Source organism: Pteropus vampyrus, unplaced genomic scaffold (assembly GCF_000151845.1).
Source record: "Pteropus vampyrus isolate Shadow unplaced genomic scaffold, Pvam_2.0 Scaffold223, whole genome shotgun sequence".
NCBI classification, from domain to species: Eukaryota; Metazoa; Chordata; class Mammalia; order Chiroptera; family Pteropodidae; genus Pteropus; species Pteropus vampyrus.
Window position 1 is genome coordinate 1895324 of NW_011889004.1, and position 14490 is coordinate 1909813.

Below are 14490 nucleotides of genomic sequence, written 5' to 3' on the forward strand. Positions count from 1 at the left end.
TCTAGGCCTGGGCAGTGGTCAGCACAGATGGACTTGGTCATCCCTTTCCTCATGTGGCTTCAGTCTAGTGGAGAGACAGAGCTGGGTTCCCATCATACCTCTATCACCTGGCTCTGAGAAGGTCATTTCACTTTTCAGAGCTTCTGTTTTCTTATCTGTACAGTGGAGACAATAAGGATACATAACTCAAAGATCAGCATGAGAATTAAATATGAGATATGCTTGTAAAGCTTTCAGCACAGAGAACACTGAGGAATGATAGGTATCTGTAATTCCTTAATCTTTTACCTGTATGACCTAAGTGGAAGGTCTGGATTGTAGTCTCTTGTTCCTTAGAGACACTTTAAGCTGTGACAGCTCCAGCCAGTGACCCTGGGGATCACTTTATGCTCTATTATCTCCCAGCTATTCCCAGGTGGGCACTGCCTGTTATGAAGCCAAGCAAACCAGGAAGTTTTCATTCTTTCCTCTGATCTCTTTCTTTCCCATGTGCCTTCTGCTTCTCCTTTTTCTTTTATCAAAATATCACATGTGTATAAAGAGTCAGATACTGCTAAAAGGTTTATTATGCAAATAGCAGCTCCACATCCCTCTTAATGTCCCTCTGCTAACATTTTAAACATTTTAAAACTTTTTTAAAAAAGAATTTATCTCTATATTTCTACGTAATATACATAAACTGCTATCTCTTGATTTAATAATTTTAGGTAGTTTGTTGATTTTCTGTTATTCTTACATGAGAATTTTAGCTCCTTTCTGATCCTCTTAATATAATACTACAATGTCAATTCAATGTTTTCATTATTGTGACAATAACATGTTCATGCAGAGCCGAGTATACTATGATCATAGGTAAGGAGTGGTGAAGCTGTTTGCTCTCAGCCTGATCCCCATGGCCATTTGCTCCATGACTAAAATGTGGCTGGCAGGGTCTACACTTGGCAGGCACAGTGGGAGCAGGGTATATCTGATATTGATGTTGGTATTAATCTGGGCAGCATACGAATGTCTCCTGTGTGCCAGCTGCTATGCTGAGTGTTGGTCCAAGAAAGGTAAATAAGGCTCGACTTGGCCTATGCAGTGCCTGGTGAAGGGATACCTGTGCTTGGTGTTAGTTTCCTTTCTCCACCCTCCTGGAGTTCACAGCCTGGTGGGGAGACAGACACTGAAGATGTGGTGTGGGGCAGCACAGATTAGAACCACTGCATGGTGTGCGGTTGCATTGTAAGGAGGATATTTTAGCGGGGCCTGAGGCCTAGTGTGCCTGGAGGGCTGGATCATCAGGTAGGAGGATTGCACAAGCAAAGGTATGACACTGGGAAAGATGACAATGTTTGGGGCAGCTGAGAGAGGAGGATGCATGGGACCAGGAGCAGGATATGAGGCTGGGATAGTGGGTGAGGGCAGGACGAGGCTGGGTCATGAAGGCCTGGCCTCTGTGAAGTTGAATTTTAGCCTCTAGGCGGCACAGAGCCAAGGTTGTTCGTCTTGTCTTTCTTCTGCCTCTCTATTACTTATTCCCTTCTTCTCAGTGCTCTCCTTCCTTTGAGTATTTTAAAATTATATTTAACACATGTAAAGTAATAAATGTAAACTACAAAGCAAAACAATAAAATGAACACCTTCGGACTCGCTAACTTAAGAATGAAAACTTGACCCTGCAATTGAAGCACCTCACATTCTTTGAAATCTGTCATTACTTGCCTTTTCCACTTGACAATGTGTTTCCAAGATCCACTGTGCTGGGAGAAGCAGTGGGGCATTCATTCACTGCTGTATAATAGTTCATGGAAAGGTACCACTTGGAGGATTTTCATTAGAGTGATGAATGTGATGAAATTTGCTTTGTAGGAAGATCATTCTGGAGAGTTTTGCTACTCTTTAAAATCTAAAAATCTTATAGCTCTCTTCTCTTTAATTCCACAATCTTCCTCTGTGCTGAGGGATGGGGGCAGGTCCTTGATAGGTACTCACCACATCTCTTACTTCTTCCAACCACTGAGCTTTACTGTCTGTCTCTTTTTCTGTAAAAACAATAGGTGTGTTTTCTAAGCAGAACATCATACTATTAAATATACATTTTAAACTGGACATTTCTGCTCTGCTTTGTTCTTCAATATTCTTTTATGCATCCTGCATTGATCAGAGGTCACAAACGATCAGTCATATGTGTGTATCTCCCTCACTCCACAGATGTGTTTAGAGTTCTCAGGAAACTGGAATTTCCTTCTTCCTTTGAAAAATGGGAGGATCTTGCCACCTGGGGTTCCTGTTCCCCTGGGGTTCCAGTTGTGAAGAACTGAATGAGCCCGCTATCTGGCTGCATGGCGGGGCTCCCCTCCTGGCCCACTTCTTTTCATGCTACTTGTCAGGCTCCTCCAGGTTTCTTAGGTGTCCTTGAGTACCTGTGCTCTGGGGCAGTGAGAAGGAAGGCTGGGGAGAGACTGGCTTTCCTTCCTTGGTGCTATTCTGTGTGTGAAACATTAACCAGTCTGTCACCAACTTGGTTGTGTGGAGAGTTTCTTGTACATTCTCATTGAGGAGCCAGGTAAATTCTGTTCTACTTTCTCCCCTGCATGAACTTCAAAGTGTCCCAAGACATGAGGCCAAATGCCTGGCCTTGGCCTCTCTGACCCTCTGGGCAGATGTCCTGAGTCCTGCTTTTATGTATATCATTTTGGGAGCATCTCACTACTTTTCCTATTTTCTCTCTTTTAGCCTTGTATCATCAAGATTAAAGACTTTTTTGATGCTGAAGATTATTATATTGTTTTGGAATTGTAAGTAGTAAGCTTTTCACTTGTTTCCATTTAAATGCTTATTTAAAGAATCTAATGTTGCTTAGCATTTCTCATCCTGGGAGACCATATAAGAGTGTGGTGGTGGTGGGGCCTCAGAGTACGTGTGGGATTAGTATCATATCTGAAATCCCTCCAGTGTTTCCAAAGGCATGTGGCTTAGAGGTTTTGGGCCCTGGATCTGAGACCTGGGTTCGAATCCCACTCTGTAGGTACCTAGCTGACTGCCCATGGTTAGTTTAATTCCACTCTCAGAATCTCATTTTCTTGGTGTTAAATGGGGATAATCATGATACCCCACATGCAGAGTTGTAAGGATTAAATGTAGTGAGAGGTAGAAAGCCCCTAGCAGAGCACCTGGCACATATAGGTGCTGAACAACAGGTGGATATTATTTCTCTGAAATACCTGCCTTGGTAGACCTATTGGCATGGGATCACAGTACCAGGTTGCAAGGTAATACCTGAATATCTTTCAAGTACTGGTTTACTTGCTTGCTGGTTTGTTTCAGTGTCCATAGAGTTCTGTTCTACTTGGTGTAACCAAAATAAATTTCTTTCCGATTCCTGGAAGAGGCCTATCTGATGTCCATATACAGTGTTTCTGGGAGCGGCTGTTGGAGCAGACAGGCAAGGCTTTGCTCCTGAGTGACAGTGTCTGTGCATGTTGTCTATTAAGATTATATAGAAAACAACAGTCCTGATCATTAGCATTATGAGTGACTGGACAGCCCTTGTAGTGCTTGAGGGAATATCTGTTGCTATTAAATAGGAGATTGTTACCTGACTGGGTCTAGTAAAAACAGTGTAATAATAGTAATAACAATAATAATACAATTATAGTAACTGATACTAATTAAGCACTTATAGTGAGCCACTGCCCTAAGCTCTTTACGTGGATTGCCTCATTTAACCTTTGTAACAGTCATCCAGGTTACTTACAAATTACTGGCAGGTTGCTACTTTTAGTCTCACTTTACAGAAAAGGATACTAAAGTGCAGAGGGATTTGATAGCCTTGCCAAGCATCTGCGCTGTGCCAGGCACTATACCTACATCAGTTATCTCTGGATTTTGAAAACAGCCATCGAAGTAGGTGGGATCATCTCTATTTTTTAACTTGCCCAAAGTCCCCCAGCTGGGACGTTGTGGAGCTGGGATTCAGACCCGGTTGTCTGATTTTAGGTTCCTATTTGCCACTTTATAGCAGTCTGGGGTACGTGATAAAAATGCAAACTCTTGGGCCCTTCCTAATCTACTGAGGCACATTTTAAGAAACTCTCCAAGTGTCTCCAATGCCAATTGTACACTCTTTCCATCCTCTCTTGGTCCTTAGTTTCCTACAGAGACATCTTCATTATGGATGAGGCTTGTTACCTCATTGCCTTTACAGTGGGAGTCAAGAGTGAATACAAATGGCAACTCTTTGCTTGTCTTAATGAGTTTGTTTTGTTTGTGTTATTATCATCCACCCAAGTGAGTTTCCTTCTAGCCATGAACCCCCTGCTTTGACAATGTGTTGCAGGATGGAAGGAGGTGAGCTATTTGACAGGGTGGTGGGGAATAAACGTCTGAAAGAAGCTACATGCAAACTGTATTTTTACCAGATGCTCCTGGCAGTACAGGTAAGAGAAACCTTCAGTTCTTTTGACAACCTAGTTTCTTGTAGGTGAATTACTCCCTGAATCAGATAGAAAGTGAGGGACTGTGGATGAAAAACTGGAGAGCAGAGAGCCTGCGTATGTGTTGTTTGTTCTGTTCTTGGTAAAAACATCCTACCTCTTTAACTCAGATGAGAAAGCTCTTGCTGTAAAGCTTAAGGAGTAAGAAAGGGTTAGTTAAAAGAAATAAACACACGGTCCCATGTGTCTTCTCTTTGGCTTAGAGTTATTTCTGGAGGGGCATTGATCTTTACTTCTGCCTGATCCTTGTATAAATTCCTCTTACCTCTCAGGGTGGGAACTGGGCAGGTATTAGAGTAAAGCTGGCAAGTTGGGGTGGTTGTGACAGATTGCTCGCTGTGGGCCAGTACTAGGTATTCCCTTCACATGCAGCATCGTGTTAACGGCAGGCAGGCAGGCAGGCATTTTGCTCTGCCTTCTCTTCTCTATTCCATGAAAATGTTGGGTGGGTGTTGGGTGGAGGAATAGCATGTGGCATTTTCTGCCTTGAGGAACATCACTCCTTCGCAAATCAAATTGGTTCTGGCAATTCTCTGCCAAGGTTTCTTCCCTTGGAAACCTCCTCCATGTGGGAAACACAGTGACTGGGAGCAGCTCTTATACTGAGTGAGGATTGAGGGAGATTTTCTTGGGGTTGGTCCACCTTGCCTCGTTCTTCTTGGGGGATTCACCAGGTCCCAGTCCCAGTGCGAGTATATTGGAGGAGTTTTTGCTCTAGGCGAGAGGGATAGCCAGAGAACATTGAAGTCCATAAACACTTAACCAGTTCTTTACTCTCTTGATGGTTTATTCCCTTTTTTATGATGAGAATATTGAGATAAATTGAGTGCAGATCAGTGGGTGTGGGAAATTTTTTTTCTTAAAGAAATTTGGCTTAGTGTATAAAAATGAACATGAAGAAACATCAACATATTATATATGGCCTCCAATTTATGATGGGGCAAAAGCGAAAAGCATTCAGTAGATGTCGTACATCCAGTTTTGAATTTTGATCTTTTTCTGGGCATGTGATAATGTGGTATGATACTCTCTCCTGATGCTGGGCAGCAAGCTGCAGCTCCCAGTCAGCCACATGATCATGGGTGTAAACAACGGATATGCTATGGTGTGTTCGTTGTGTTAGATGATTTTGTCCAACCATAGCCTAACATAAGTGTTCTGAGCATACTTAAGGTGTATTAAATGCATTTTTGACTTACCATATCTTCAACTTACGATGGATTTGTCAGGATGTAGCCCCATCGTAAGTTGAGGAGCATCTGTATTTCAGACTAGAGTTTTTGAAGACTCTATGTCATTCTTTGCATTGAGGAATATGTTAACTGGGTATTAATCAGATAATTTATAATATGTCCTTTACAGATTCTTTTAAAAAATATTATTCTCAGGAATGGAGTCATTTTTATGGTTTACTTTAATATGGTCTTAAAATATTTTATGTCACCGTTTACATTTTTATTATTGAAATTGATACCTTATGTTTCTGCCAACCTGAAGGGATAGTTATTATCTTGAAAAGTGAAATAAAATGTCTACTTACTCTCATAAGGTGCTTTTTCCATTTTTTTACTTTTTAAAGATTTTCTTGAAAACAAATTTGTAAGCACTAATCCCTTTACTCAGTAGTTTTCTATGATTTGGGGAGAATATATTTGTGAGTAACATGGCTTATAGTTTCACCCAGATGTAAGGTGTGTGTGTGTGTGTGTGTGTTATCTCTACTCACATACCTAATCCATAAATCTAAGGGTCATGTCTCCCTTTCTGTGTAGTACCTTCACGAAAATGGTATTATACATCGAGATTTAAAGCCAGAGAATGTTCTACTCTCATCTCAAAAAGAGGACTGTCTTATAAAGGTAAGAAATTTATGTTCTTTGTGTGGCCACTCCAGTAGATTTCTGTTCAGAAACTGTCTTTTAATTCATCGGGAAAAAGGAGCATAAAAAGATTGAGAATTTGACCTTTCTACTTTTAGCAATTATTTTAGAGATCGGGTGGTATTGCTTCAATCCAGACTCTAATAAGCATTTGTTGAGCTCCACTCAACAAATTACATAAGTAGTACAAGCTACTTTTGTGTTCAGAGGGAGGGAGGAGGAATCTAAATGGATGAGTGAACAAACACATCCCCTTTTTTCCCGTTCTAAGGTTTCACTTTAGAATCTCTTGTTGATTTTTTTAAATTAATGAATGAATGAATTAATTCATTAATCAATTCATTAATTAATGAATTAAAAAAAAATCATGACATCCAGACTGTTCCTCAGAATCTCTGAAGGTAGCACCCAAGTATAGGTGTTTTCTCTAAGCTTCTCAAGTATTCTGGTGTACAGCCATGGTTGAGAAACTGAGGAGCCATGCATAACTAATTAAGAGGATCCACACATAACTAATTATAATCTGAAAGTGTCTGTGGAAAGGGTTATAACCTTTTGTAATATTATAGAGAACACAGATAAGTTGGGAAAAAACCTGGGCCTTAGGCTTTTGGCTCAGGAATTTTAATCTAAGCAAAATTAAATCACTTGCAAAGTTTAGGATTGCCTTAATTTAGCTATGAATTTAGAAATTCCAAATTAACAGCAGGCATGAACTGTAGGATAGAAACTGATGTAGACTGATATATTTTAGGACTGGCAAACTGTATTAATCTTTTTATTTTATAATATCATTAAAAATGATTCCTCTTTGTCTTTAATTTTAGATTACTGATTTTGGGCAGTCCAAGATTTTGGGGGAGACCTCTCTCATGAAAACTTTATGTGGTACCCCTACCTACCTGGCTCCTGAGGTTCTTAATTCCTTTGGGACTGCTGGATATAATCGTGCTGTGGACTGCTGGAGTTTAGGAGTTATTCTTTTTATTTGGTAAGAAAAATTTTCATTGCTTCAGAGTCTGCTTGGAGGTAATTAGGTGAAATCAGACATGTCCAGGTAGAGAGCTTGTGTTTAATTTAGGTCACTTTTTTTGACCACTGATTTAAAGAAAAACCTAATTTTTCATTATGCTGAAAAAGAAATCTATATATCCAAATGCCACTGAGAATGCCACTTGATTTCTTTTCCTTTCTCTCTCTACCAATATTAAGCCTTAGTGGGTATCCACCTTTCTCTGAGCATAAGACTCAAGTGTCACTGAAGGATCAGATCACCAGTGGAAAATACAACTTCATTCCTGAAGTCTGGGCAGAGGTCTCAGAGAAGGGTATGGATACAAAAGGGTTAAGAATTTATGGTTTGCTAAAATGTGTGTGTGCCGTGATGAGAGTTTCTTTTCAAATTCCATGATGTTTTCTCCTATTGATTCTGTTCCTGTTTTCTGTTATTTTGCACCATCTGAGAGGCAAAGGAAGGTATTAAAAGCACGACTCCAGAGCCAGGCAAATCTATACTCAATCCTTGGGACAGCTACTTCCTAGCTCTGTGACCTTAGGCAACTTGCTTAACCTCTCTCTGAGTCTCCTTTTTCTTTATTTGTAAAGGGGGCACAATAAACTCTACCTTAAAGGGTTTTCATGAGGTTAAATGTAACATTCACAGTGCCTGGTACCTATTTAAGTGCATAAAATAATAAGTAACTTTTTAGTTACAAGGTTTCCTTTGAGTAAGTGTAAGAGCTAAATATAATTACTTTGTATTTAAGAATTTAAAAGTGCAACTTTGTAATTTTCAAAAGAAAAGGTAGATAACTAAAACTAAATGTCAGATAATGTAACCTAGATGATTGTATTAAATGTCAGGATGTCTGAGGAATAATATTGTTGCCATATACAAGGCAGCCTCCACTTGTTACTGGCTGTCAAGCTTTATTTCTGCCAAGCCAGCAGTTCCCATAGCCTTTGCTGGCTGAGGAATTCATCAGTGTGTGTGTCTCAGGGAAAGCATCCTGAGTGTCTTAGGACTGGGTGGAATTTCAGCTTTAATTAGTTTGAGCTTGATTCCAGCAATGAGAGAGGAGACAGAGCTAAGAGGTTGTGATGTCTGAACAGGGAGAGATGAGGGGAGTGTCATGGTCATTCCTGGTGTTCTCAGAGCACTCTGACAGATACAAAGTGAGGAGGATTAGGGGGCCCTGCCCACTCTTCTTGCTCACTCCATGATGACCTGAACCCCTCTCTCCTCTCTCTGGATGTTGGCCTGTGACTCTGGCATACTTTAATTTTGCTGGTTAAATGTATTTACTCTTCTCACTGTGATTTGCTGAATTATCTTACTGCTTTAGCTCTGGACCTTGTCAAGAAGTTGTTGATAGTGGATCCTAAGGCACGTTTTACAACAGAAGAAGCTTTGGGACACCCGTGGCTTCAGGTGGGTATGCGGCAATGCCTGCTGGCATAAAATCCATGGGCAACTCAAACTGTGCCTGAGAGATGAAGATGGAAATGTTTGCTTTGTTGGGTCCTTTTAATGCAGTTGTTTTATTTATTTATTTACTTATCTAGTTATTTATTTATCTAGTTAGTTATTCATTCATTTATCTATCTATCCTATTTATTTATTTATGAATGAAAAGAGAATTATTTATTTTCATCACATTTCCCCAAAATTTATGTCTTCGAGTATCTTATGAGTTAATGCAGTTATTTTAGATTGAACTTTAGATGTGTGTGGTGTGTATATCTGTGTATACGGGTATGGGTGTGCATGTGTCTTTGTGTACGTTTGGTGCAACCTTTCAACTTGACTCGTGGCTATTAGATGCACAAGCTCACTTTGTGGCCAGTCTGCAGTTGGGCTGTGTTCCTTTGAGAGGTTGTTCTCTAATTCCAAACCTTCACTCCCAGCTTTGCCTCTCCTCTTCCCTGAAACCTTGCACCTCAGGTGGGATGGGCTGCATTCCAGCCATCTTCGAACTTAAATCTGGAAGGAGGAGGAAGGCAGCCTCTCTGGGGGAAAATCCTTCTATTTCTTAAGCCCAAGTGGTCGTATATAAAGGGTCCCACTTCTTATCCATGGTGAATAAGCATGCCATTAGTGCAGACTGTCACTGTGCCTTTCAAGTCTGCATTACCTACTGGGGGTTGTGGCTGTCATTAGATTTGAGCTGCCACAGTTGGAAGTCCTTTGTGGCTTTGCTGGGCTAATCTTTGATTTAAGAATTAGCTACAGCATCGGGCAGGTTTTCTGATGGAATTTAGGTCTTCTGTTAAGTGCAGTTCCATTCAGCACAGCCATACTCCTTTCTGTTAACTTTCATTTGATCTGTTTCCTGTGGGAAATAGGGAACTTAAGCAGGTAGTTTGAGCTAGAGGCTCAAGTACTCAGGATTGCTGGTCCAGGAACTCCTTGGACCATTCAGTCTCAGCACTGAACTTCTGGGACTCTGGGAAGACTCCCCATGTTTTCTTCCAACCTTCCACACTTAACAGTTTTGCTCAGGTCAGCTCAGGTTGAGAACAACAAACCCTTAGAAGGAAAAAAAAAGTAGATATATGTGTTTGGAGTGTTGCCCTGGAAACAGCAGGCCCCCTAGAAGAACTCTGTCAGATGATTTAGCACTTAATAGACCACACAGATTTGAAACAGCAGGACCCTGGAGAAAAATAATTTGGAAACAAAGGGTGCCTTTGCATGTGGGGATTTAATTTTGATGTAAAAGAAAAACATGCCCTTGGCTCTTTTCCTGTGCCCTAATAGGGAAACTTGGGGGCCAGACGTGGAGGCAGAGCTGCTGTGAAACAAAGTGAGCTGGCCTGTTAGGCCAGAGGACAAGGTTTGCATCTGCTGCCCAAAAATTTACGAACAAGCCTAGCTTATTTTTCTTGTACTTTTTGTCTCAAAACAAAAACAAAAACAAAAACAAAAAACTGTTACTAACAGCCAAGGGAAGGTGAAGTGGAACCTGGCCACAGGGGTCTCCCTGGAATACTTTTTTTTTGTCTACATTTTGTTTTTGCAGCAAAAGGTAGAGTGACTATTAAATGAGGACAGGGGTGCAAGTTGCCCACATAAATCATCTGCTAGTGATAGTTTAAGCTTTATTTTTGGGAAAATTCAGTGTTCTTGAAGAAACCAAATGGTTTTGTGGGTCTAGCACTGGACTGAGCATTGTAAGTGTGAGTTCTGGTTTCTGATTAACAGTGTGTCTAGTTTAGGAAACATCATCTCTTCTATCCACTTTTTGCCTCATGTTCACTTCCTGAAATAGATGATTCCTTACTGCTTGCTTTCAAGGCATATTACAATTTAATATCTTTGAACAGATTATGGACATCTCAAAGAAAGGGCATTTACAGATACACAGTGTTACCTGTAGTATGGCAAGGTAAAGAGCTTCTTTTTCACATTATTGATGACTGATGACTTGTTTTAAATACAGGCCTAAATAGGCTTGTGGTTGGTCAGCTCTGTTTGGCTGCACTGAAGAGCTGCTACATATGAGAGGCATTTCGGTGTGGTTTCATTTCTTCATGCATTCATTCTTTTAGAGGACAGTTAATGAGCTCGTGTGTCAAGCACTCTTAGGTGCTATGGATGTGAAGAGGAATGTGCCCGTCCTTGCCTTGGGGAACTGATAATCTGGGTGGGGCCAGCTCTGACCACAGTCACTACAGAACAGTGATGCACGTGGTAGTAGTAGGAGATGTAGAGTATTGGAGATCCCAAGGATGAAAGAGGCCCACTGCCCTCGGGGCTTTGGGTACCCAAAGTGTGAAGAGTGTCTAAAGACTGAGTTGCCTGGGGAAGATATGGGTATATTGGTTTGTTAGGGCCTTGATAACAAAATACCACTGATTGGGGGGCTTATCTAACAGAAGTTTATTTTCTCAGAGATCTGGATGCTAGAAGTACAATTTCAAGGTGTTGGCAGGTTTGGTTTCTCCTGAGGCCTTTCTCCTTGCCTTGCAGGTGGCTGCTTTCTCTCTGTCCCCACATAGTCTATTTTCTGTGTGTTCACATCTCTTTTTCTATTCTTATGAGGACATTAGTCATATTGGATTAAAGCCTTACCCTGATAACCTCATTTTAACGTGTAATTACCTCTTTAAAGGCTTTGTCTCCAAATTCAGTCCATAACAATGGGGGACAGCATTTTCCACTTTGAGTCCCTCGGATATGGAAGCCACTGTGCCTATTATAGTGTCTGGCATTTAAGGGTGCTTGGGAAGTATTTGTTCACTGAATAAATGAGGAAGGTGAGTGGGTGGACGATCAAGAAGGCCAGGGGTGTATATTCCAGGTGGAGGCTGTGAGCAGGTATGGGAGAAAATAAGGGATGGACGTTTGAGAATGGCTCTGCATGGGAGTGAGATCCTAAGGGACAGTGTGTAGTGGAATCCACATGAACTTGGCAGTCTCACAATGGGTAATAGGGGAACCATTCTGAGTGATAAACAGAGTGATGGAAGCAGGTGATTCTAGCTACTAGATATAGAACAGATGGATTAATCTTTAAGCACTATAATTTTTCTATAGCCATTAAATTGCTGAATGTTAGAGGCCTTCATTCCTATTTCCTCTCTTCCCACCCACCGTGGTGTACTTGGCTTAGTGGCAGTAGTCGAGGGGGTACTGGTTGGGAAAATATATGCGGCTTTGGAGTCAGGTAGCTCTGGGTCTGCACATGGCTGCTTATCGTGGCTGAGTTGGGCTTTCGGCTGGCCCCAAAGCCTTAGTCACGGATATGTTTCACTTTTCTGAAGGTGGGGAGAGCTGTCCCAGGTCACCTCTTAGGGCTTCCAGATGTAAATCCTTGAACCTTGCAGAAGTGAGCATCCAGGGAGGTGAGGTGGGAGTTCTCTGTGAACATCCTCTACCCCGAACTTACAAGAAACACCTGTAATGATATGACTGTTCACTTGTCTTCCTTTCTCATTAGACCAAAGCTCTGGGATATTGTGGGCTTGGAGTCCTTCTGGTGACTTGCATAGCATTTGCTGGGTGAATTTTCCTAGGATACAGGGTCAGTTTGTTAGGATGGCCCTAGTAACTGGCCTTATTGTTGGCAAGGGGAGGGAGAACCTCCTGGAAAGATCTGGGAACTGCATGGAGTTAGCCCTCAGAGGACTGAGCCAACTCCAGCCTCTGGCCTCTTGATTATCATCTTTTCAGGATCTAAGGTGCTAGTTCTGAAAGTCTTTTAACTGATAAGGTCTGTGGTTCTGACCCACCAAGAGCTTTTAGGCATGTGGTTTTGATTTAGCCAGTGCTGACTGAGTGCAAGCTGCTGATTAGACGACTCTGGGTCCTTTCCCTCCCAGAGCTTTAGCAAGGGCAGACCACTTAGTCAACAGACCAGACATCTTTGCTCTCTTCCTTGTTTCCAGGGGCATCCTAGCCCGGTCTCTGTAGGAGCTTTTTCTTAAACACAGCCTACGTATGTTTTTCATTACAGGATGAGGACATGAAGAAAAAATTCCAAAATTTGCTTTTTGAAGAAAATAAGTCAACGACTCTACCCCAGGTCCCAGCCCAGGTATTCCAGATGATGGTCATTAAACGCAGGCTAAGTTTAAAGAGCTGATGAGCAAGAATGATGAGTTTAAATAGTCTCTTTAATAGCAATTGCTTAACATTTTTTAAAGAATAATGTAGTAGATACTTTGCTTCAGCTTGATCTGCTCTAGCACCCTTAGAAGATTTAATAATGTTTAATGCATTAGCGAAGCACAGCTAGGGATTGTCATTCAAGAAGTCTCCTGCAAGGCAAGACCAAAAGACTGTATTAGAGGCTCAAATTTAAATTTGTTGAAAAATTTAAAATTTGGGCGAGTGGTTGATTTATTGATTATAATTTTATTCCTTTAAGTTAAATTCTCTATATGTTAATCTCTGTTCATTCTTTTCTTGCCTGCTTTCGGTGAATAACACTCTTCCCACTGCTCCCTTGCAATTTCGTAAATTGGAAAACAAAGATACAAAAAACTATCTTCCCACAAAACAACAGCAAAAACTTGGGGATCCCAGTGAAAGTTATTGTCATCTCTTTAAACTTCATAATTTGGGAGATGACCAAGAAGAGGCTGGTTATGCTGCTCTTACTTTCAGTATACATCATTGAGTGATTGGAAGCCACAGGAGAGAGAGATGTCAGTTCATTAGCATGTCTGAGTCTGGCTGGTACTCAGTACTAGAAGTTTCACATGAAATGCTCCAAATTTACCCAAACCTATTGGGAAACTTTGATAATCTTTAAGAAGCCAATGGTTTTCTTTGAATATTACTCCTTTTTTCTTTTTTTCTTTTTCAGCCGTCTACGAGTCGAAAGCGGCTCCTTGAAGGGGAACTAGAGGATGCTGACACCACAAAGCGCCTAGCTGTATGTGCTGCTGTCTCGTGAACACTGGTTGAACCCTGCTGCCATTTTCTTTATATTTGTTTTTTAGAGTTTGTACTTTAATTATGGGAACAGTTGCTTTTTTCAGAGTCATCAGTACACAATTAAAAACCTAATGGAACCTGGGCTTTGTGCTTTAGCTCCATGATCAGCTTTTCAGTTGCATCCCTTTTTGTGTGTGTATTTGAAATCATATGCCTTTTGTCTGGCACTCTACCTTGACAGTCATCAGTTAAGTTTCTCAGAATGTGTCCCTGGGTCTCAGCCTGGGCAAGATGTATACAAATTCTAAAGGCTTCTTAGAAAGTTTCAGAGAAAGGGGCATGGTGAATTTGGGGTGGACTTCGTAGAGAATGGCTGGCTGCCAAAGTCTTCCTGATAAAGTAGGTACTTTGGTGCATATACCATGGACCTGTTTTAAAATCTCATCATTACCCTCATAAAACTACAGGCCCACAGTTAGGCTCAGGGAAATAAGCCAAATAGTATATGATTCCATTTACATGAGGTACCTAGAGTTATCAAATTCATAGAGACAGAGAGTAGAATGGTGGTTGCTAGGAACTGGGGATAATGGGGTTATGGGGAGTTATTGTTTAATGGATATAGTTTCTGTTTTGCAAGATGAAAAGAGTTCTGGAGATGGATGGTGGTGATGGTTGCATAACGATGTGAATGTAATTAATACCATTGAACTGTGTACTTAAAAAAATAGTTAAGATGTTAAATTTT

At 41.0% G+C, this 14490-nt stretch overlaps 1 protein-coding gene across 5 annotated transcripts in view; it reads left to right on the forward strand.

The window, feature by feature from the left end:
• CHEK2 (checkpoint kinase 2) overlaps positions 1 to 13884 on the forward strand; it is a 31983-nt gene extending 18099 nt beyond the window's left edge. For 4 of the 5 annotated variants that reach the window (XM_011373382.2, XM_011373386.2, XM_011373383.2 and 1 more), the window contains 8 exons: positions 2719 to 2780; positions 4322 to 4421; positions 6251 to 6337; positions 7186 to 7349; positions 7571 to 7686; positions 8704 to 8789; positions 12817 to 12897; positions 13672 to 13884. In XM_011373382.2, coding sequence (XP_011371684.1) covers positions 2719 to 2780; positions 4322 to 4421; positions 6251 to 6337; positions 7186 to 7349; positions 7571 to 7686; positions 8704 to 8789; positions 12817 to 12897; positions 13672 to 13761 — 786 coding nt within the window. In that variant the 3' untranslated portion in view covers positions 13762 to 13884. The remainder of the gene's footprint in view (positions 1 to 2718; positions 2781 to 4321; positions 4422 to 6250; positions 6338 to 7185; positions 7350 to 7570; positions 7687 to 8703; positions 8790 to 12816; positions 12898 to 13671) is intronic. The other variant, XR_002783530.1, reaches the window with a different exon arrangement.
• Positions 13885 to 14490: the final 606 nt, after the last annotated feature.